Genomic DNA, 25,178 nt, shown 5'->3' on the forward strand with positions numbered 1-25,178 from the left:
CCTCTCACCCTTTCGCCATCCTTCACCTTCCGCTGAAAGCGAGTTTCGTAATAACCGGACGAGAAAGAGCGAGATAGAGGGAGAAAGATGATCGACCGTCGCGGTTCATATAATATCCGGAATATTGGGTGGCAAAGGGAAAGGGGGAGGAGGGGAAGGGAGTGTGGGAAGGGGTTCGCTTCGAGAAAAACGACGCGGTATCATAATAAGTAGAGAGACGGGGAAGACGCGCGGAAGGCCGGAGGTCGCCGTCGATGGAAGAATCGCGATGGTCTCCCTTTCTTTGGCATTCTCCGCTACATCATTGTTGCCGGATAATGAAACGCTATACATCCGCGCTCGCGTTTGTCAAGTCTAGGCCCCCGTGATTATTCGCGTTCTGATTTTCGAATGTATCACGGGAAATGTATACACGCTCTATCTACGCGGATGGACGTTTCGCTCTCTGGGTTCGGAAATTTCGAACGTGTTGCTGTTCGCAAGAGATACAAAGGAAATGCGATATTGTATACGCTTGTTGCATGTGCAGGTATTACAAAAAATTTCTTATGCACCAGAATCGGATGATTGTTATATATACATACACGTGCCAACGCAGAGAACGAGAGAGAAAGAGAGAAGAGCAATATCTTTTCCCTACATCACATTAATTCAAAATAATATAAAGTTTGGGCAAAAACACATTCATATACCTATGTATAAGAATTTTTCTACTTTTTTGTAAATCAAAATCTGTTCTGAATTTCCTGCATCTCAATCTGTAGATAGAATTCTTCGAAGAAAAAGATTTTACGAGTTCCACTTTTCCACACTCTGCTAAAATTTCAACTTTATCACACATTATCCGCTCCGAGACTTTCGTTCATTGTACTTACACTGCGCTGTCGCATCGCGCGCTTTCAAGCTTCAGTTGCGATTTTACGTCCCGCACGCATCGGGCGAGCGCGCACGTATGTACCAGTCGACAGCAGAGTGACGCGTACAACTGCAGCTGCAGGCGTACGATGGTCAGTCACGTTCATAGACGCCTCCCCAACCCCCCTTCCTCTCTGACGCATATGGAGCGCGCGTCGTAATGTCGCGATACGTGCCGCGATTACCGTCGCGCGAGTAGATAAAAAAATCTCTCCCCGGGATTTAATTCCGATCGTATCGGAAGCGAATCCTCGACTCATTCGCGCTGCACGGCATCATCGATATACACCGCGCGGTTGTAAACGGTTTTTCTTCCCTCGATTTCTCCCTATGGCGAACCCATCATAAACACACGCGATATGCACGAGAGATAATGAGAAACTAGTTGGGATTTAATCTATATTAACTATGCTATACTAATCGCATGTCATGTTAATGAGACTATACTATTCAACCGAAAGAAGAATTCCGTTAATTACAGATTCCTAAAGTTTCATTTAAACGTTGACGAGCTGCAGTATTATTTACCGTTTTATTACGCCTGTTTTTTCGATATTTTTTTCCGACGGAAAATTGACTTCAAAAGAATTCGTTATTTGTTATTCGATATTAAAATTCTAGAATGCCATGCTCTACATTGCTTAATTGGAGTAAACGGTCTGTAAATAGTAACGATCCATAAATAAATAAGTGAATCGTTTGCAATTTTTTTCATTGGTGCATTCTTTAGTACACACGAATACGTGTTCAATATATTAAAACACTGCCGATTATTTCTATGGTATTTGTATTTATCGTAAGCAATACCTGGGGGATTCCTTGCCCTCATGGCCAGTCGCCATGTCGTTCCGCAGAATTCCAGAAATCTTCTACTTCGATCGAAAGAAATTCTCAATCTTTCCGGAAGTATATTCCCGGAAGTTCACAATTTTCTCACGACACTCTCACAGTTCGCCGGCGATGTTCGACCGAACGACGTAGACCGTCTAGAGTCTCGAAGTTCTAACAGTCCTCATAACTTGATGTAATAGAAAATGCAATTTGTCACGATAATCTGATGTTATGTGCATTCAAACGATCATCCTAACGACTTATATCTATATCATATTACACTCGGAATTCTGATATCTTACAAGTGATATCGACAGATATTGAAGAGTTTGAATATATTGGACGAAGTTCCACTCGAGAATGTCTCGACGGGGACTCCCGCCGATCGATTTATCGAATCATAAGTGGTGTCTGACGTGCAACAGGAAAGTAAACGTTCCAATCGGCAACAGTTGCCGCGACATGGCACAACGGATCGCGCGGAAGTAGTTATAAGCCGGTAATAATTGGAGAACGTGCGAATGCGATTCGACATCGATCCGAAATTGCCGTAGAAGTGTGACACGTGCTCCGCACCGCGGGCTCGCTCGCACGAACCGGCGATTTATCGCGATTTATTCCGGCACGACAGCCGCGAACGCACGAGATTCGCGTATTGAATACCCGGTGTGGCACACACACACACGCACACACACATACACACATACACACACCAAGTCGGAAGAGTTAACGTCGACGGTCGGAAACGTTCTTCGGCTACTCTCTATACGAGTTACATCGTCACGATTTTGCACAATTTTAATATTTCAAATATCGTATATTTTGTGCGTAGAATTGATAAGATAGAGAGAGAGAGAAAACATATTTTTCTCAACTCCTCTCTAGTGTAGAAAATTTCAAAGATTATTAGCTTCAAGTCTGAAAAAGTCACTGTGCAATTTTAATTGTTCATTTCTCTTCACACTCCGACACACGTCTCTCGGCGTCGATCATTTCTGCGCGCTGTGACTCTCGGATCATCCTGGCGATAGATCTTCGTACTCGCACTTTGCCCTTCGACGAAGTTCAGCGTTACGCAATGGTGAACCTCACACACTCGTTCATCGCCGATAACAGTCTCGGTCCAAACACCGACGATCGTATCTTCGGCGTTATCCTCATAATTAAACTCAACTCGAAGATTATTACGAAGGACATGCTCCGAAACGTAATTCGAAATGCGCACAATTCATGGTTATTCAATATCAGACAGTCGCCCCATCACTCATTCATCAACATTCTCCGCGGATGAATATGTTATTTCTACGATTATTTTGCAAAATTTGTAAGAAAATCCGAAGTTTATTCACGTGCGTTTCGACTTGGCGATCAAGCGCGAATTTTTTTTTTTTTAATACAGTTTTTCAAGTGCGTTCGCAATGTCTGGCGGAAAAAAAGAAAGGAAAGAAAGAGAGATTAGGTGAGCTAATCTAAGCAAGGAGAACGTGCGGCTTATACGCGCACTGCATGTGCACGCGCGGCTCGATGAGGAGTAACGTGCGAGTGTAACGGCGCACGCCGCGCTACTGACGACGCCTGGCGTCGCGGCGCCACGCCGTGAGAGAACACTCGGCGGTGCGCGTTCGCGCAGGCGCCACCGACGCCGGTTCGTTGACGTTTTTCCCTTTTCTTTCTCTCGTTTCTTTCCTCCTCCTCCCCCACCCCCGTCTTTTTCCTTTTTGTCGCGCGTGCGAATGTACGTTCGTCTCCTTTTTTTCCTTCTCTCCTGCTCCTCCTCCTCCTCCATCCACCGAATTGAAAGTAAGGTAAAATGATTCAGCGCCGGCATTTCTCGCAGCGGTGAGACGGGAAAGGCGGCAGAATTCGGCAAAGTGCGAGAAACACCGGGCATCCTCTCCGTGTGTTTATTACGACGTTTTCATAAAATCTCGGCGGGGGATTTATTAAGCGCGCGTGGAGAAAATAATAATACGTCAGAGAAACATGAAGGAGAGAGAGAGAGAGAGAGAGAGAGAGAGAGAAGGCGTGCGAAGAAGGGTATTTTCTGCAGAAAATATATATCCAAGAGAGAGTTAAACGAAGTAATACGATAAATCCCATATAAATTCAGTTGTTATTTTTTTAGCCGTTGACAATCGACTTTTACAAATAAAAGTAGAAATGCCTTTCTAAAGTTTACGCAGACTCTCATTTTTATCCGCGTGCAATGAATGTAATTACGTGTTTTTATTGTGTCTGAATTAATATTTTACATTATCCTCTTTATTGCTTCAGATTGACATTACGTAAACGTTTTATTTAAACTTTATATCTATATAAACTCAATATCTTTAAAAATTGAACATAGAAATAAAAGATTTCGAGAGTTCCACGTCTCTCGAAACGTATTACGAATTTGTTTCGTGTCGTTATCGGCGTTGTCAGTTGGAGAATCTCTGAAAAAAGTCCCTTTGAATATTATATCGTAAATCGTCAATTCGACCGTTGTTTGCATATTCCAACGGCACAACGCGACCGATGCGCCCACGTAAATTTCATTTAACTTTTCTATGCTAATAATCCCGACCAGAGCGCGCTTCCCCTACTCGCGCCGCGGCGTAAAGCGGGGAGGAAAAAAAACGCGTATGAGATGCTATTTGCATTTGTAACGATGCGTTCTGAAGAGGGCACGAAGTGCGGCGGCGGGTGTCGAGGGAAGCCAAAACCAGAGACAGCTGGTTGCGCCTCTCGGGGTCTCCGGGAGTGGAGACATCCGGTTCTGACGAGCCCGAAACTCGTCAAAATACACAAATCGCTGGCACGTCTCGCACGCGGACGTTTTCCCGCGGGAAGACGCGAGGCAACGAGACAAATGGCGGGGATGGAAACGTTCCTCTCGATCAACATTAACTTCGTCGAAAAGACAGCGCGGATAATTAAAATCCGGTGGTATGTACATGATGACGCGCGATTTGCTCCCTCTGAAGTTTTATCAATATAATTGCTATCGTAAATAATGCGTCGCTTATTGTAATATTGGAAAATATTTTGAAATATATGGAAAAGAAATAATTTTTCTAATAATTCTATAATTATTTGTTAGAAATTTGATATTAAATTTCTTGATGAATGATGATGATGATACTTTATTTCAATATTCTTCTTATCTTAATATCATCTTAAAATAAAGTTTATTTAATATAATCCCATCAGAATTGACCGAAGAACAATAAACGTCTCTCTTTCTTAACCGAACTCAAGATAGGTACTCATGATTGAATCTCTGACTAAAAATCCGTGTCACACACAGTACGGTGCTTGGCGCATAAAATTTTACGGTATGCACGCACGTTCAAAATCCTACCCGGCATATCGATAATATTCCATCAACGCGTAATCCACGTCGGACAAAACAAACCGCATGTCCGAACCACCACGGCCGTATAACGCGCGTGTCCGTATCGGTTATTAAATATATTTCCATTTCCGCGGCACCAAATATTGCTCCATTGTTCGAGAAAAACAGCGCGCGCCGGCCGCCGCGCGGTTCCCGCGCTCGGAACGAAATAAACGTATCGCGTGCGAGACGGAGAAAGGAAGAAAGAAAGAGGCTCTTTTTTTACGCCTATACGGCAACATCAACGACCACTCCCGTCGCCAGTTCGCGCGAGGTAATAAAGCAGCGGGCGGAATCGTATAGGAATCAATGCGCCGTGTTGTTCGGCTCTGACCCATTTCCGGTTCGCCGTGGCCCGTACGACGTGCAGGCCACTACCGCGGCGCGGGGGCCATAAAACGCACCGTCGACCCGCAGGGTCCCGTGCTGCGCGCGGTTGCAGCACGGAAACGCAATTCGCGGGACATCCCGAACCGAGATGTATACCCGCGTTCTACACGTGCCCGCGTACACGTCGCTCTATTCGGCGACGACGATGTCGTAACACGACGTGTTCTACAAGCGGGCGTCAGCACTACCGCTGGGTCCTCACATTAACGGTCTATAGAAATTGCGCGCACCATCGCCCCGCAGCCGGCCGGGACTGGCTGGCCGAAGCGCGCGGAGCCCGACTTGAAAATTCCTCCCGTACACGCTCCGCGCGCGAATCGTTTCCGAAATCAAGCGACGCATTGTTACGCGTGCGGCGAGCGGTACTACACGTTCCCGCGATGTGATGGAATAATCACGGAATGTCTCGTGAAATTATTGCGGAACGGGCAAGAGGAAATAATCGAAGAATTGCCCGAGGAAAACGTCGGAGTGACGTCAAATTTCTGCTGATATCCAATCAGTAACTTTTTATTTTAGTAATGAATACACGGAAAGAACGATTTTGTCGAAAGGTCTAAAAATTTTGCTAAAAACAGATCTGAAAATAATTTTTTGTTGAATCATCAAAATAATTTGTTGGAATCTTAAAACTGATAAGTATTGCTATAAAACATTTTGATATTCTAGCAATCATTTTGACTTTCGCACAAAATTATTTTCATTATTGAACAAAAAGTATTTTCAGATCTGGATTCAGCAATATTGTTCTTTCTATGTAGAATTTTATCTGCAGAATCTATCGGCTATTGTGCAGGATTTACCAGGCAACAGGAATTTGACGCAAAAAAAAACGTGGAAGATGAGACAGTTTTGAAGAAATATTATATCCAAATATCTGTTGTAAAAATTAATGATTTCTGAAATTATTTTACGCGGACACATGACGTGTATCTATAAATTATATATTTAAAAAAATAGGAATATTTTAGAAAAAGAAAGATTTTAAAATTGTATACTTCTCGCCTATATCAGTATCGATAAAATAAAAATAGCACAAGACAAAAGACAATAAATAAATTTTTGTCGCCATTATTCCGATAATCATCGGATGAAATTGTGCCAAGGAAGGAGGCATTATTGCGATATTCATTGGCGTAATATTCTGCGGAAGGATTATTTGTGCAGGCAAACTCGGGGATAGCCCGGGAAGCGGAGTGCACTTTGCGCCTGATGCGCTTCGGTGTAACATCACTGCAGCAGGACGCCGGGGGTATCCGCCCTTGACGGCCCTGCGGCGTCGAATGACAGGACGAGCGGGCCAATGGAAACGAGCAATTCGATCCTGCCGCTGTCGACGTGTACTTCGGATGGCTCTTGTCCGGGAATAATTGTACACGCCTAGATTGCCTCGGCGAGAGGAAACGCGCGACATTAACGCATCCAGTAAAAGCGAATACGGCCGACTTCCAATCAATACCGCGCGCTTTCACTTTTACATACATCCCGAACTGCGCGCGCGATCGTTAAAATTATAATTACTTTCGTAATCGTCGGGTGGATTGCGAATTTACCCGCGCAGGGTGCATCCGACCGTGTAAACTCGATCATATCCCCGTGCTCGCTACGCCGTTTTTACTTCAATATACATCGCGACGTGTATGCCGTTACTTCATATACATCCCCGCAACTTCAATATCGTATACATACAGTCTCGCTGTAATATTCATTACCTCCGGTATCTACCTGCGTCGATCGTTTTCCCTTAAATAATCTCTTCCCGTGCGTGAAATGCATTTTCATTAGGCGGACGTCATATAGGCGCGCGCGCGCGCGCGGGATCTCTCCATTCCCGTTTCCGTTACTTTAAAATAATATCCCGGAAACCGCCGCGAAACAGCGGGCACGGTGGCGATTAATGTTGAAACACTGTCGATTGATATTGACTGCGATGCAATAACCGACGGCGATGCGCGCGATGCCGACCGCCGCCGGCCGCCGCCGCCGTGCTGGGCTGATGTGCGCCTTGCGCGGGCGTTTCACCGCCGCGCTGCGGGGACGACGAAATACGAGTGCACGTAGCAGTCGGGCGCGTATGGAAATCCGACCTTTCATCGACCGCATCGGACTGACGCATCGATCGACACGCGAGACGTCCCGTCCGTCGCCGCGCCGCCGCGCGCGCCGAATCGGACGAACGCAGCTCAGGGAATAATGTATATAAACCCGCCGAAATATCGACGCCCTCGACAGATCGGTACACACTGCCCCACTTTATGCGCGGTGCGCGCGGCGCCGTCGAAGAATTAACTATTCGTTCGCGCAGACAACAACAATATGACCGGGCCCGCCGAAATATCGGAAGGTGGATGTTAATTTGCGAAACTCGATGTCCAATTGTTTCCTATATACGGAATTGTATCCCGCGTAACGGAAACGCGCGCGGGAATGAGAAACGCGAAAAATGGGGAAATATTCAGTGAAAAAAATATTCTCCTCGATTTCTCGCGCGTTATCGATAAAATTACTGGTCGCGTTAAAATTTTGAAAACAAAATTATTTGAAGAACGAATCATTATGGATCATCACTTTTTATCTATACCCTTTATTTAATCGAATTTAATTTATTTCAATATTTTGATATTTCGCCATTAGAACAGCCAATATTTTTTATAAATTTGTTTCCTATATAAAAAAAAATACCTGGTGATTCTGTAATGTCTTCATCAACACTGAGAAAAAAAATTGATTGTATGAACTAAATTTGTGTAGTTGTTTGATCCAATGGTTGATTCAACAATTCTTTAGTTGCACAAAGAAGCGTATAGTTCATTCATGTCAACCATCAATATTTTTTTATCAAGAATTAACTAAACTAACTCAATTAAATTATTTTGTTCGTAATACGTACTAATGGTATTTATTCGTATTTGCATACTTTATCTTACCAAGCTATTTATACAAGTACATAATATATTTGTTCAAATTCCAAGTATCAAACTGACTGAACGATGCTGATGGGGATAATAAATAGTGTATATTTTTAATCAAACGGTTGAGTTAAATACGATAAATTTTTGTTTAAACAAAATAGTTTAGTTAAAAAATAGGATTTTGTTTATAATAGTAACAAATTATTTTGTTACTCGTCTCGTAGTAACGTTTAGTTGAACATATCGGACTAAATATTTTGGTAAGTTAAAACAAATTTTACGTTTTCCAACAAATTTTCTTTCTCAGTGTGAAGGAACTAGAAGTTATTTGAAGAAGGAATCATTATTTTTTATTTATACCCTTCATTTAATCGAATTTAATTTATTTTAATATTTTGATATTTCGCCATTGAAGCAGTCAATATTTTTTGTAAATTTGTTTGTATAAAAAAAAATACCCGGTGATTCCGTAATGTCTTCATCAAGGCACTGGTAATAAGGCTGATAAAATAGAATCGAGCCCGCATCGTGCGCGGTATAGCGACTTCCGACGACGAGACGTCTTAATGCGATATGTCAGTTAATTAAAGATCCATCAGCCGTTCGCGCGGCCGAGAGGGACTCATTAAAATGCGCCGCAACTCTGGCGCGCGCGAGAGAGAGTCGTTTCAAATGTATTGATTAATTCAACGACCGAGACGTTTCCTTAACAGGAAAACTTTTCACTGCGGGACATTATGCAGCGATCCGGTGCGCGGTGCTAACGCGACTCAAGGAGTGTCGACCGGGAGAGACGAGGAGGCGAATATTCAGCGAGAGGTCGAAAACGACGAGCCGCGTTCGGAAACGCGGCGTGGCGCGGCGTGGCGCGTTGACGTCTTCCGGTCAATTAGGCTTCATTGTGCCGTGAAGGAAGCGGAAGCGAGACTAGCTCGACCTGTACTATCGACTTATACGATTCTTTATGCTGATCTCATGTAAGTTTAAACGTCGTAATGCCCGAGCTAAATCCTCACTCGAGCTTCTCAGCTAGCGGCATTAATTTAACATAGAATCGCTACTTGTTAGAAGACTTTGTTATACAGTCTTGGTCAGAAGTATTAGTTATTTGTTTATTTTTTATTTATTTGGAATTTTTTTATCTGCATTGTGTTTACCGACATTATACATATAAATTTAAAGAATTATTGAAGCAAAGGATAAATTTGCAGCAAATGCCGTAAAATCAATTTTTGAGTTAAAATGCTAAATAAGGGTTAATAAAGTACCTAGTACTTTTAGACAAGGATATATAAGCACTGCATATTTACAGATTTTACAGATTTTATGCGTGCGTAATCTTGAATGTTTTGTATCTCTTCATTTACTTGCTTAATAGTCTTAATTAAACAGCTGTTCATGATTATGACTTGAAATCTTTTTAATACGCGTTTAAAGTTTTTCTCAATTATACAATTGATGACCGGTTTTATAGTTCGGAGATGTGGCGTTTTCGTTATACAACGTCTGACTGCAAGCACCATATTTCACTTACGCTATTAACGGCGAGCTATCCCGCTTCCTGTTTTATTGGCGATGAACTTTTTTTGTCTCGTCGAGGCACGAGCCTGTCGTTGGTTAAATCCAGGGGGCTGCGTGATGTCGTGCGTAAGTGCAAAAGGTTCGTTGAACATAATCGCCTATCAGAGGGGAGTTTAACGCGATTTCACAATCCCTGATCGCAGTGGCGTAAAAACGGATATAGCCCCGTATATTACCGGAGCATGACGTTACAACGGAAAACTATTGCCGAGTGCATAATTCCAGTCCCGATCCTCGTTTTATGCATGAAACATACAATAAAAGGCTTTGCCGACTGTACTTCGTAAATACTATTTTCCTAAAAATAGAACAATTAAAGTTACTATGTATTTTTACGTTTCTAATTTTAGCAATTTTTGTAATTTAATATGCCGGAGTAACGTAATGGAAAAATAAATCTAAAAATGTCTTAAACTTCGTAGTTATACGTTTAACAACAAGTGTCTTAAAACATCATCGAGAAATAAATCTGAAAACACTTTAAACTTTATAATGATCAGTTTAAGTAGATACAGATCATTCTGATAATTACAAAAAAAATAATTAACGGTGTAGAATAAAAAGAAAGTAAGCAGCACGTTAGGCAGTCTTCGGGACTCGTAAAATCTGCCATCGCATAATGGCGCATAATAGTCTTCCTCCTCTTCGTTACTTTTAACGTTTCTACAGTTGTTTTAAACTTTTTGTGGAAATATGTTTTCGTAACATCTGTAGTTCTTCTCTATGTTAAACAATGTATGAAACTTAAAACCTAGTAAGTGGTTATCCTAAGTTTCTATCCACTCTTTCTCTGCCGTTTTACCTTATATTCAGACAAAATCATTTCAAATAACGAAACAACGAAGGCAACATAAGAAGTTTACGTATACTTCTTATGTTGCAAACTTTTAACAGTATTTTAAATCAGAAACGTAAATATCGTATAATAATATAGTATGCTATTTCATAAACTTTTATTTCAAAATAAATAAACTTATAAATACAAATTAATGTTCTTTTACAATTTATATATATATATATATATATCATTATATATATAATTAATATATATATATAATTTTACGTAAAGATTTATTTATTTATTTCGAAATAGACAAACTTAAATACGCAAAATAATGTTCCTTTACAATTAATAGAAAATTCTTATAGTCTAAGTACCATATAAACATAATATTTAATGTACACGAAAGTTTCAAAATTCTCAAATTATAAATTAAACTATTTCATCGTAAGATTAAAACTTTTTTCTTGATTATGATCTTCAATTACCAGTCGGCCGTTTGCAGGCTATATGCACGCGGGATATAAATCGAAAGATCTTATAACGCACGTAAAATTACATCGTTCCAGGCATTAGGAATTCAACGATTCAAGTGAGCCGAACAATGTTGCGATAAATATGCAATGAAAAAATTAACGACTCTCTACAAACTTCGCTGTTTGCATTCAGATACAATCGCCACAGTGTTGACCGCCAGCTGCGTTTTCGCCGTCACAAAAGAAACTGCCCGTCGTATCACATGGGCGTGTATTTTGTACTATCAAAGGTCCAGCACGCACGCGGGCATAACCGCGGCTCGTAACCCGCCGTCGTACGAGTATCGACGCGGGGCGCATTTCGATTTACGCCGGGCATGTAATTTTCTTTTATCACGCCGCGTATCGGCCGTGGCGAATGGCCGGGTGCCGGTCTTATCCATCTGACGAGAGCCGCAGTAAAACCGCTCTCTCTTATCTCGGACCGAGGAAGGATCTCCCGAGATCGATTAGAATCTCGCAGGCGGATATCCGCGGGGCGACGCGACACGTTGTCGCGAAAAGCGAGTTACATCACGTACACGCGTATGCGCGCGTATTGCCTCACTCGCCGCGTTATCCACGTGATGAACCGCAAAGTGAGTGCGACAAGAGGAGCGCTCGGGAAGCCCGGCGGTAACACCGTTTTTACGAATCCAAGTTCGCTGTCCGCGGGGTCAGCGAGTATTTCTGGATCGCGAGCGCGCGCGCGCGCGCGAGCGGGAGTTTACCGTCGACGGAGCCTTGCGAAAACATCCTGCGTTCGCGGAAAACCAACAGGACGCATCCGACCGACCTTTCCCGGCTAACACCGCGATCTCCAGGAACGCGTGCGGGAAGAGGCAGGAAGAGTCCGCACGGATAATTACCATCGAGCGGTCGAGCGTATCCGGATCTCGAGTGTGCCGCCGACACCGGCTCTCTTAGTTCCCCTCTTTTGCTCGATCGCAATGCTTCCTTTGACTTCCATAACTTCCCCGGCACTGATGCCAGTTCGATTATCTTGTATGCATCAGGATTACATCTCCTTTGCAAAAATACGAAATGTTTGATCTTTCTCTGTAGAAACAACGATATATTGGAATTTTAAATCAATTTTATTGTAGGCTAAAATTATCTAGATTGTAACACAATTTATATTTTATATTTATACTGGTTGCATTTAACGAGGAAATAATAATAGAAGTAAATATGAAACGGATTAATGCTAGATCATGTAGAATAGATCCACACAGCTATATATAATAATTATTTAATAATTTAACCTTTTAAACGTAACATGTACAATAATATATTATAATTAATATATGTAATAATTAATATTAGGTATATATGTATATATTAAATAGTATTAGGTATATATTAAAAGATCATATAGAATAGATCCAGTTAATAATTATTTATTAATTTAAACTCCTAAACGTAGAATATAATGTATTATAATTAATAGGTATGTAATAATTAATATTATTCATATTAGAGAATAAAATTAGATATTCTTGCACGTGAATTAGTATATAGTGAATTCGTATATAGATTTGAACTGCGTTTGCATGGCAGATGCTACCGCGTAATTTCCCAAAAAGACTTTAGAGAGGTTAAAACCAAATTAATCTTATGGTCAGGAAACGGTAGCGACATAACGGAGCTTAAGCCATTTTACATCAGGCTGATCGAGTCGTCGAACAAGTAACGTAATGCGATCATTATTTCCTGACAGGTAAAATACGCGCGAGGTGCGTGATCTAGTACGGCGCATCGATTTGTTAAGGTCCTCTTTACTCAACCGGAGGACCTCGGTTAAAACCTGATTTATAATATGAAATTCACGATATGCGGTTCAAATTGATATCTTATTACTGCCATACCGATGGCAAACTGAAAGTGCACGTTTCAGAATTTGTAGCAAATTCGATTTTCCGAAAAACACACACAAGACACAGAAATGCTCACTATTAAATAATGAAACAGAAAGAGCTTGAAATTGGAACCGCACAAATCCCCAAATAACATTGGGGATCATATGATTGAATATATCAGCAAAATACTCAATATATGTATAATGCAATGATATTAATTTTTGCACTAATAAAAATTAGATTCGTGAATAGAACCGTGCAATAATTGCATCGAACAAATTATATCTTCGCAAAAAAATAATATGTAAAATATCCTACTAATGTTTTATTTAAAAACAAAAAATTTTGTGACAAAGTTAAAAATAATTCTTCTTCTTTAGCGAAAGTTTAAATATCATAATAGATGATAGTAATAAAATATTATTCTAATATTTAGAATACTTGCTTATATAATCAATAATTCAATTTAATTACAGAATCGCAGACAGAGATCTTTTCTTCTTTAACATTTTCGCGTTTTTACATCGAATTAGAACAATTGCGATCGGAATCTATAAAAAGGCGTGATTGATCCTTTTCGGCGTGCGTCAGAATATTTTAGAAAAAGAGAACGCCCCGCGGAGCTGGCTAATCCCGCGGGATAAAGCTCTCCCCATTGCATTAACATAGTCCCCGGGATGATCCCGCCTCGTTTGCACGATACTCTGAGGAACGGCCTGATAAGAACCGGCCGATCTCCGCGCCGAGGGGCGCTGAAGAGCTCGACGGCAAAGAGAGAAGGGTAATTGTATTTGCATAGATTCGAGATCGGCTTTGCTCCGTGGATTAACGCGTCGTTTGACTGCAGTTAGTGATTAGGCATAGTTAGAGCGCGGCTGATTTAGTAGACGCGGCGGGGGGATTCCGGAGAGAGCGGTACACGAAAGAAATTATGTTGCTGATTGCCGATTGCATTATTAACGCTACTATACGCCTTTATTCAATGCGAACAAGAAATTTCGGTCCGTTCATTTATACTAATTGATCTTAATTTCCTCTGCATCCTTATTTTTCTAAAAATAATTGCGATTATCAATATCACAAATCGTCTTTCAATATGAATTATCTATTTTGCAAGTAACATAAAAAAATAATAAATACATGCAAGCTCATATTTAAAAATAAGGACTTAATTTTGTACTTCATATTCGACTTTAATTTTCGTATTTTATGACGATTAAGCTCTCTTATCACGAGTACCATGAATGTCTCTCGTCACAATCACCTTGACCCAAGGCCCTACCCCAAGCGACGCAAATATTCTTTCAAGTACATTTGAAGATATCTTTCTCATGGTCCTCGCGGTTTTTATCCTGCCACTTTACGCGTCGCGTTACACGCAAAATGCTCGGAGACACGAGCACCGCCACTCAGGGATAATCTTTCAAGGCAGGGAAAACCGCCGCGGTCAGACGAGAGAGAGAGAGAGGGAGGAACGAAGCCCGCCATTACAGTATAAGTTTTCTCAAGTACAGTGCATCTTTACCTCCGAATAAGCGTCGTGCCTCCATTCGCTCGCGAAGGATTTGGATACATCGGTTGCGTTTCGGGGCGAGGACCTGCTTTACTCTTCTCCTCAGTTCCATCTTCTCTCTCTCTCTCTCTCTCTCTCTACCCCTCTCCCGTTTTTTATTCCCTCCTCAACCGTGTAGCTTGGCAAGTGTTTCGGCCGGGAAATTCGAGTGGGTACTCTCGTGAGTGGGGATTCGCCAAGTTTATAAAACGATGCGGGGAAAGAAACTGGTAGGCCAGGGGAGAGGGAAGGGAGGGAACGCGGGAGGGTACGCGGCACGTAGAGGGAAAGATTTCACGACCCTTAATCTGGGTTAGATCTTCGAGCCCCCCGTGAGCTGTCATTTCCTACTAGCGCACCCTATTGTCTTTAGGCTTATCTCCAGGATCGTCGAGGACGACGTCTTGCCGCTGGTAGGAAGGAAGTATCGAAGTTTTAGGACCCCATTTCCGTGGATCGTGGAGCTGTTCGCTGAAAGTCGATAAAATGGATACGGAGAGCCGTATTCGAGGATGCCGTTTAGAAAGACGTGATGCGAGACTAAATAGGATGGATTCATTGCTAATTTCGAATCGGTACGATTAACACCTTTCCGGAAGTATCAGTCAGTTACACTCGTATAGATAAAGAAGAAAAACTGAAAAATACAGAAAAAATTAAACTTTGCTTTTTTACACAGTTATTTAATATCTTCTCTTATACATATGATTTTTTTACAATAAAAAATATATACATATATAACAATAAAAATCAGATATAATGATAATAATGATCTTTGATTCACATTGATTTGCAAAGCTCATGATTTTTATGATGAAAAGCTTTCGAGAGCAAAGTAGAACCAAGATCATTTTGGTTAACACAGATTCCTTTGTTCGCCGGTCGAGGAGTCCTCAGGAAAAGAGTTTTTCATTGACGATCGAATTTTATTCGAGAGCAGTGCCAAAGTGAGAAGTCAGAAAATCGATTTCACCGACTCGTTTCGTGTCAGAGTTTCAAGAAGGAACCTCGTTCAGCCTTCTGCCCTTCGTTATGGACGTGTTTCGAGGGTCCAGCTGTTCTTAGGCCTTTCACAAGATCGGGTCGAGCAAACGGCCTCTTGTGTATTCGAAAGACCGTCGTTTGATAGGCCATCTTAATGAAGTGCCCTCAAGAGACCGATGTGAAAAATGGTCTTTTTCAATGAAGACAGGAACTCGAATGAAAAGAGTAGTTGCTACTGTTTATTGAAGTAAATTAGATGAATTAATAAAAAACTATGAAAAAATAAAATTAAATATTCTTTGTCGTGGAAAGTAATGAATAGCTACATATCACGTACGTTAGCTATTACTGCTAGAATACAGTAAAAAACATTTTGTATTTGATGTGTTAGAAACGGTCCACTTAAGTTCTTGTTAAAATTTTGTGTTGACATTTTTAACATATTCGAGTGTTAATTTAACATAATGTGATTAATGATTATGCTATTTAAATATTTTATATTAAATTGATATTCAGCATTTCTTAGTGTTAAAATAACACAATTTATCAGTAAATGAACAAATAAAAATTAGGTGTTTTAAAACGTAAATTCTAATATAAATGAATAAAATACGTGTTCAATTAACATATCATAAATATTAATTTTACTAAAAAAAATATGTTTTCACAGTTTGCTTACAAATTTCATCAATAGGTATTACATTTTTCATGTTAATTTTTTAATACAATATTTGTGTAACTTTCCAACATATTCATCTCATGTTAAATTAACACAAAAATTTAAATGAATCGTGTAGGACACATGAAATGTGTTTAACATCATTTTCTTGTGAATATACAGGGTGTCCCATTTTAATCGATCACCTCAAATATCTGCATTTTAGGGAAATTAAAATAGGACACCTTGTATAACATGCATAATCTTACTATATTAAGATATTTTAAGCGCCAAGTTTTTTTGCGTTAAATATTTTTAATGCTTGAATTGAAGCAAAAAGTTACTTGGATTGGAATAGAAATGTCTATAAATACGCAAATATTACTTAAATTGATTATATTATATATTGAGGGTATATAAATTCTATTGTATTTAATGCAACTTTGCGATATCATTATCTTTCTTTTTTTTTATTTTTAGAAAAAAAAGCACTATTATAGATAATATCATTTGGAAACAAAAAAACTCTTAAATGATATGAGGAGAGATATGTATTTGAGTTATAATTTTTTCAACTGGCGCGTTTATTTCGCGTCTTTAAAAAATTTTTTTTTCAAGTACTGAAATATACTGACAACTTGTGAGAATCAATTTACTGTATTTTGACGTTTTAAAAAATAGATTAAAGTAGATTATATTATAATGGAATAATAGATTATAATTTCTGCGGGAAAGCTATATCTAAAAATAAAACACGACGCTCTCCCCGCGGGATATATCTGCTAGAAGTCATCGAACTTTCGACGATTATGGAAGTTCCCTCCGCATTTGCAGGGCTTATTTAAAGCCGTCCGTTGAACTGTTTAATTCGTTAATTCCGATTTAACTTTATCGCGAACTTTGGCGAAGGAGCATGCCTCCGAGCAGAAATTGGATTTTCCTTGCGGGAAAATTCTATTTTTAAGATCGCCCACCGTCGCGCGCGCCTTTCCTTCCTCTCTTCGCCGTTTATCACCGTATCAAACGTCGAAATTAGCGCGAGTGTAATTTAAGCACGAAGCAAAGCGCGCGACCGTCGCGCGAAGTGAAACGCGGGCACGATGAATTTATCAAAAAAGGAGACCCGAAGAAAACTCGAAGAAACGTCAATTTCGCCGAACTGTTGCGCCGCTCTTTTGCAACTGCAATCCCACCGTTCTCTCGGCGCGCAAAGCACAGGCCGGCCGAGATTTATCGGCGTGCCCGTCCTCTCCCTTTTCGCCTTCCTGACTCGCAGTCGATAATTAAACCACCGTAAACCGGAGGGAGGGGAGGGGGTGAGGAAGTGGCGGAAGGCGTAAACGGTCCCTCGGAACCCACTCCCCTTAGCACGGGAGCCACGGTGCGTCACCGCAACGCGGGTAGGCGTCGGGAGAGGTTTTCACGATCGAGAACTTGCGCCGTAAGTCACTCGGTGCAGGCCTAACGCGTCGGAGTTATCAAGAGTACGACGACGCCGGTGGCATTGTTTCCCGATCATCGTCGATGCAGCATTGTCCTCGCGAGCTGTAGAAAAGCCATAGCGGCAAAACGCTTACGCGACCGGCGTAAAACGGGAAATTTATGGTCCCCGCGCTGGAGAGCACTCTCGTAAAAGTAAGTATGTCGTACGTACCTCTCGGTGGAGAAAGAGGAATTGTGACGAGACGACGACCGTCGAGAACGACGGCGACGACGACGTCGCGAGGAAACGCGAGATTATAAAGTACACCGGAGAACGATGGATCGGAGCTCTCTTCTTTCTCTCCTCTCTCGCGGAGATATATTGCAAATAAGATTATACGCGAGATCGCGCGACCCGGACGACCCGCGATCCCTCGATAGACGGCGGCCTTTCCTCTCTCCGCTCGAGAAATACGCGCTCGCGACGAATCCCGAGGAGAATGGCTGAAATTCCGGCGCCTTCTGCCCTACCACCGCGCCCGCCGCCACGGTCCTGCGGACGCTCTCGCACGTTAAAACCCCGGGACCATTGCGTTATCCACTTAGCTTCTCGCGATGGTATCGATCCTTCATGCCGTGTTTTATTATATATCCTCTTTGCCAGGGAATACACACGAGCGTGGCGCGAACGCGAGCGGGCATGTTTACGTAAACGGCGGTTTACCCGAAGCAATTTATCGCGCAACGCCGTAAAAACGTAGCGGGGCACGCCATTCCTTAGACGCGAGTGCATCAGCCAGACAAGCGAAATTACAGAAGTCGCCCTTCCCGTGAAAATATTTTTACGCGTACGAAAAGACTCACTGGGTATATATTTCACGTCCATGCGACCCGACCGAACACACTGCGCGTTACGAGTGTAACTCCTCCCCAGCAAGTAGGCCATCGCGTTCATCGCTTACCTGCAACCAAGAAGAGAGAAATAATTATTAAATTATGCGCACGAAACAATGTACGGCGGGGGGGGGGATGAGGGGAGCTGAAGCTCTACATGATGGACGAGACTTTTGTTTGCGAGATCATGCAATAATGCGTCATCAAATTCGTGACGCGCGCCGCTTCACGAAGAGCAGCGCGATTCTCCCGCTTAATCGGGACTAATTGCAAAGTCGAGCTTTAATTACGGCGCAAATGATAAAACTTGCATTTCGCTCGTCCTGATGCCGCACGCACGAGATAATCGAAGAAATACGGCCCTTCTAGCAATGGTGAGCGCGAGCGCATATACACAAAGGCTCGGGAAGATAAGGAAAAGAGAGAGAGAGAGAGAGAGATTTTGCGATTTTCGTTCGGTGGAAATTACTACAGTGATCATCGGCTCTTAAATCGTACGTTAGTTGTGTAAAGATCAACCAAGCCGTTATTTAAAAAAAAAATCGCGATTTTCATAACAGTTATTAATATTACAGACTTATTCAAATAGAGTATTATTAATATATTCTTATTTATATACATTCATATATTTTAATGCACTATTATTTATATATTTTTTCTGAATGTTTATAGAAATATGTTTATAAAGACAATAAAATGAGGAAGAAAACCGATAAAAAAATATGTAAAAATCACAAAACATAATATTAAAATATTTCGCGTTTTACTTTGTAATCTCGAGATTTACTAAGGTCTATTTTATTTAATATTTAATATTTAATTTTAATAAAATTCGAAATCATCCAATGTGTAAAAATATTTTTTGAGCAATCAGAAGTATTGAGTTATGCACACAAGTATCACTTCATTCTAGCAATTAGCTATAATTTTTAATTAGTTACCACGGTGTAGACGCAAATCTATTCCAAACCGTATGGAAGGAATCAGTCCGATTACCAAGAAGAGTGCAGACTCGATTATCCGCAGAAACGATAATTACCTAATGGAGATATCCCTCGGGAGGAGGACGAAGACAAACGCTCGTCGGGGCGATCGTCGGGGGTAATGGCGGCAAATTCAAATGTATCGCTCGAATTATCCGACTTCTAAACGCAGGCTCGGTAGATACGGAAAAGAGAAGACAAAACGCACCCTTCGCTCGTAACTCACCCTTGTTTTTGCGCAACGCAACGAGACTTTCACCGCGAAGCACGACATTTCGTTCGCCCTACGCTTCGTGGGCCCGTCGACGCCCGAAAGCATTTTAACCCCCCCTCGATCTAACTGCCAGGGTCACCCCCTCGCCCTCCCCCTCTGGGGAGGAAGCAAAATAAAAGGGCCACTTCGCGCGAACGAGACCGAGGATCGAAGGTCGGCCGTGCTCGCGCCGAGCACTCGCGTTTCTAATCGACGATAAGCGAAGGATAAGCGAAGGGAAAGGTCCCCCTTGTAAATCTCACGCGACGTCCCGTAGACGGTCCTATCGCATATCTATGAGTTTGTTTATTAATTATCGCGCACCTATACGAGAGACCTGCGCCCTCGTTCGCGCGGGACGTTCGCGGAACACGCCCTGAAATTCCATCCTAATCGCAAAAGCGCGCGATTGGGGAGATCGTAATGCACGCACCCGCGGCGGCGTTTATAGATGGCACAGATACACGTATCTGGCGACCATTAATCGCGAATTTGTGGGTAATAAGCGGAAGTCGATAAGCCGCCCGTGGTTCTGGCCGAGTTAGGCCGATCTAGTTAATAGCGGGCGGATTCCGCAAAACTGTAATGTGCGCGCGCGCATCAATGAAATAGAAAATTGTCAAGTCATATTTAGTAATATCGATAATCCGTAACAATTAAAATAACAGCATGCATTAAGGTAATAAATAAAATAATCACAACATTAATCGAAGGGATTCGGTGACGGGGCCGTTAACGAGATCGTTTCATTAATCTTCGAGAGCACCCTCGCGCGGCGAATCGCAGCCACCGCGTTAATTCCTGTGATTCAATTAGTCGCGCCTCACTTTCTCCATCGCAACACGAGTACTACACTACTTGCGAGAGTCGCGTTCCAAAATTAAGATAGATTCTGCGGCTGTTTATCCCTTATCCAGCGTTTGCGTGGGTGCTCGCGATATATTTACTCACAAAGACCTTTCGGTCGGAGGGACGGGGGGAGGGGTAACCGTACGTTAAAGCGAACTCCTAAATCGTTACGGCACAGTCTCTTCTAGGCACCCCTATTTAACTTCCCTCAGTCAACAAGAGCCGCGCGTAGGGCGGTTCAAAAATCTTCGCGATGAAATGTCGTGTCGTTGACAACGACACGCTTCTTTGCATGTCTCTTATTCGACACATTCTACTCTATCGGAGATAAGAGCAATAGGATCTGAAAGAGATGCGACAACAGCCTAATTGACACTGCTTGTCTTAAATTATATCGTTAAAATTTTTGTAGAATTATTTGTATAAAACGATTTGGATACAAGGCTTCGCAACATATTTCGTTGCAAATTTTTTCCTGATGAGCAGTGTCCCAAAAATATATACAACAAATACACCATTTTTAAATTGAATACAGAGTACCACACGAAAAGAACAATTTTGTTACAAAACCTAAAAATGTTGCTAAAAACAGATCTGAAAATAATTTTTTATTGAATCATCAAAATAATTTGTTGAAATGTTAAAACTGATAAGTATTGCTATAAAACATTTTGATATTTTAGCAATCATTTTGACTTTCGCACAAAATAATTTTGATTATTGAACAAAAATTATTTTCAGATCTGGATTCAGCAAAATTGTTCTTTCCATACATCCACACAGATTGTAATGTTACATAAAAACTTTTTTCGGACATTCTGTAAAATTCAAAGCGTTTAAAGAACGAGAAGCGGGTTTATCTAACCATTCGAATATTTTTTTTGTCCGCAGATAATTGTGCGCACGTATCTCTGATTATAAATATTACAAATAATTGCATTCGCAGTATGCAACAGCTTGCATTGTCATGCGGCAGTGCGACGCGCATCCGTTTGTACAAATGCGCGCACACAGTGCTACATGAAATACGCTTTAAATAGGCTTTCCTCGTATACGAGACGCGGTACTCGTCTGTATCCCCTAGCGCAATCGACAAAAGCGCGCATCCATTCGCTTAATTAAGCGCTTATTATTAATTAGCCGCTTCCAGCAAGCTGACGCGACAACCGGAAACGAATAGGACGTCAAGGTGTCGCAGCCGTTGATCAAATTTGTCTACTTTTCCCCCCTCTGTGTACTCACTCAGTCGCGGCGCGTTATTCGGCGGGACAAATGGCATGCCGAAAAATTACGGCCTGCGATTAATGCGTATTTTAACGTAATGTTCCAGGAGTAAACGTAATGTATACCGACGGAAGATCCGGCGCAGCGTTATTTATCAATAAACCCGGATGAACGGGCGATTACACCTCATCAATACCATGTCGCGTCATTAATTTCTGCAAATACGGATCAAATTTGGAACTATCGTGAAAAAGTTCACTAAGCCATGTATCAAAATATATTAATTATATCTCAACACATTATTGACACATAAATTAATATAAAGATGAATTTTTGATAATATTTCCTCTCTTCGAGACTTTAATACCATGCTAATTAAAATTCCCTTTAAACATAGCTATTTAAAATAAGAATTAAATCAATTTTGCCTCTGTTAATTTACAATCGCGCGCACTTATAGTAATAAAAAATTCATTATTACATAATAATATAAAATCTATTATAAAACTTCGATTATTAAAGAAAACTATCTGAATTGGTCAAAGATTTCTTTATCGATAATAATAATTATAGGATGTAAGATGATAGAAAATCCAGATTTTCTCGTCAGTTTTTTTTTGGACTTTTTGTATTCAAAGGTCAAGTTCTCACACGCCAGAAAATCAGGGGCGATCCTCGTCTATTTTGGCACGCGCAGTTAAGACCTCGTAATCCCACGTGTCCTTCCACGTTTCTGTGTCTCGCTTATCACCGCCGTTCTTTCCCCTTCGCGCCGTCCCGCAAATAAATCCTTGCGGTCGTATCCTGGAGGGGGATTAATACGCGGCCCAATTAAGAAGAGCGGCCCGAAAGCGGCCGTTAATTTATAGATCAGGATCACGAGGTCGAAAGAAACAATTACTGTCCTCTGTTCCCATCCTCGCGCCACCGTGTTCTACCAATTAAAATAAAGCGACGTGGATTCAATCATCCGTCGCGACGTTCGCTGCTTTATCTTTGATCTACAGATGGCGAGAGACAGCCGATTTCCACTATCTCGGCGTGCAAGACTCGCGTACGTGCCGATGGAAAGCGCCGTTTCGACATGGCGCGTTTCTGAGACCGAATGAGTCTCGGAAAAAGGAGGATAATTTGATCGTTGCCGTGCGTCCGAGGGATCGTTCTCGAACGTGGACAACTCAGAGACGGTTACTGCAGAGACGGAAACGAGAGAGAAAGAGAGAGAGTGAGCGAGCTACTAAGCCACTTATCGAGAGAGAGCCGCTGGCTGTAGAAGATAGTTGTCGCCGAGGGTTTCGACAAACTGCCCTACTCGTGGAGGACCCTTGTCTCTTCGGGACCGTTCTACGACGTGCGATAAGTCTTACTACCAAGTTATCCGACAGGTTCGTCCGAATCGATGGCCTTTAAGACATTCCGGAGCGTCTGTCGCCCGCTCTTCCATTAGACGCGCTTCCCATATCGAGAAGGAAAAAGCGTCCTCCGTCGTCGTCACCGCCGCCGTCGCGCCGTAGTCGTCGTCGCGCTGAAATTTCTTCCCCCGCTGCAAAATTCTCTACTGTCGGATGGGCAGAGTGGTAAGATTTATTATTCTACCGTCCCTCGCGGCTCTTTCCCATCTGCAGAAATTTGTCGGCGGTTTCCTCGTGACCGTTTCATCTCGCATAGATTAAATCCTTTCGTCACCAAAGTCGTTGAAACGATGTACACTGAGAAAAAAAATTTGTTGAAAAACGCCAAATATGTTTCATCTTACCAAAATATTTAGTCCGATATGATTCAACTAAACGTTATTACGATGACACAAAATAATTTGTTACTATTGCAAAGAAAATATTATTTTTTAAACTAAACTATTTTGTTTCAACAAAAATTTATCGTATTTAACTTAACCGTTCCATTAAAAATACACACTATTTATTATCCCCATCAGCATCGTTTAGTCAGTTTGATAATTGGAATTTGAACAAATATATTACTTGGATAACTAAATAGCATGCACAAATAGATACTACTAGTATTTCAAACAAAATTAATTAATTGAATTGATTTAGTTAATTCTTGATTTAAAAATTTTCATATTTGACATGAATAAACTATACCTTTTTTTGTGCAACTAAAGAATTGTTGAATCAACTATGTGATCAAACAACTATACAAATTTAGTTTGTACAATCAATTTTTTTCTCAGTGTATAATTAATATCAGCATCACGATAAGATTTAATGTATTGAATAATAAGTCGTTCTAATTTTTCTACTAAACAAATTAAATTTGAAAAAGGAGTAGAGGTACAAAAAAATTTGTAGATTAAATATCCAAAATTTTCATAAAATACTTATCTATGATTTTTCTGTTTTCCAACTCGATAAAATCTTGCAACAACTGTATTCCATTATTTGAATCGTATACTGAAGTTTCGAATCGGATTGAACAAACCAACATATACATATAGTTTACGAGAAATTCTAGAAATTCTCTCTGGAATTCTCCCTAGAATACGTAACATTTGAAAGGATAAAGAAAAGTTATTTTGTTTAACGCGGTCTCTTCAACTGCGAAAGTCTAAATCCAAAGTGCTCAACGATGACGGAGAGATTCGTATTCGCGGCAGAGTTCGCGTTTTCTTTCGAGCTCTGCGCGACGCGATCAACTCGACGCGCAAAACACGAAAGACATCCGAACACGATACTCCACTTCGAGAATCTCGACGACGGCACGCTGCCCAGGATTTCCGCTTTAGACGGGGAGAATAGTGTCCTTAAGCCGCGCGAGCGAAATATATCCACCGTCATGCAGCTTTCAGGCCTCTTTTCCGCCATAGACTTGCGGGAAGATTCCCATAATGTTCCTATAGGGAGAATGCTCTTTCAAAGAGCAGGAAATCCTTATCGCGCTGATTTAACCGCGAGTCTTTGAAATGGAACGAGATTGATGTCCGCCAAATGTTCGAATCGGATAATTGGAAGAGTCATAGTGGCTAAGAATAGATTAATATTAAGCTTTGATACATTTTTTTAAAAGAGAAATATGGAGGACTTATATTAAATTTTTTAATGTTTAACTTCTAAAAAGGAGAGAAATAGACTGATTATTATTATTTATTGAATATTCTAGGATGACATTTTCGCAAACACACACACACACACACACCCACACCCACACACACACACACAAACACACACACACACATACACTA

At 41.2% G+C, this 25,178-nt stretch overlaps 1 protein-coding gene across 1 annotated transcript in view; it reads right to left on the reverse strand.

The window, feature by feature from the left end:
- The window catches only part of LOC105451832 (kinesin-like protein CG14535), a 169,809-nt gene extending 167,368 nt beyond the window's left edge, over positions 1-2,441 (reverse strand). Inside the window, exon 1 of the mRNA XM_011692521.1 lies at positions 1,723-2,441. Coding sequence (XP_011690823.1) covers positions 1,723-1,757 — 35 coding nt within the window. The 5' untranslated portion in view covers positions 1,758-2,441. The remainder of the gene's footprint in view (positions 1-1,722) is intronic.
- Positions 2,442-25,178: the final 22,737 nt, after the last annotated feature.

This window comes from Wasmannia auropunctata, unplaced genomic scaffold (assembly GCF_000956235.1).
Source record: "Wasmannia auropunctata unplaced genomic scaffold, wasmannia.A_1.0 LD336043.1, whole genome shotgun sequence".
In the NCBI taxonomy this organism is placed as follows: domain Eukaryota; kingdom Metazoa; phylum Arthropoda; class Insecta; order Hymenoptera; family Formicidae; genus Wasmannia; species Wasmannia auropunctata.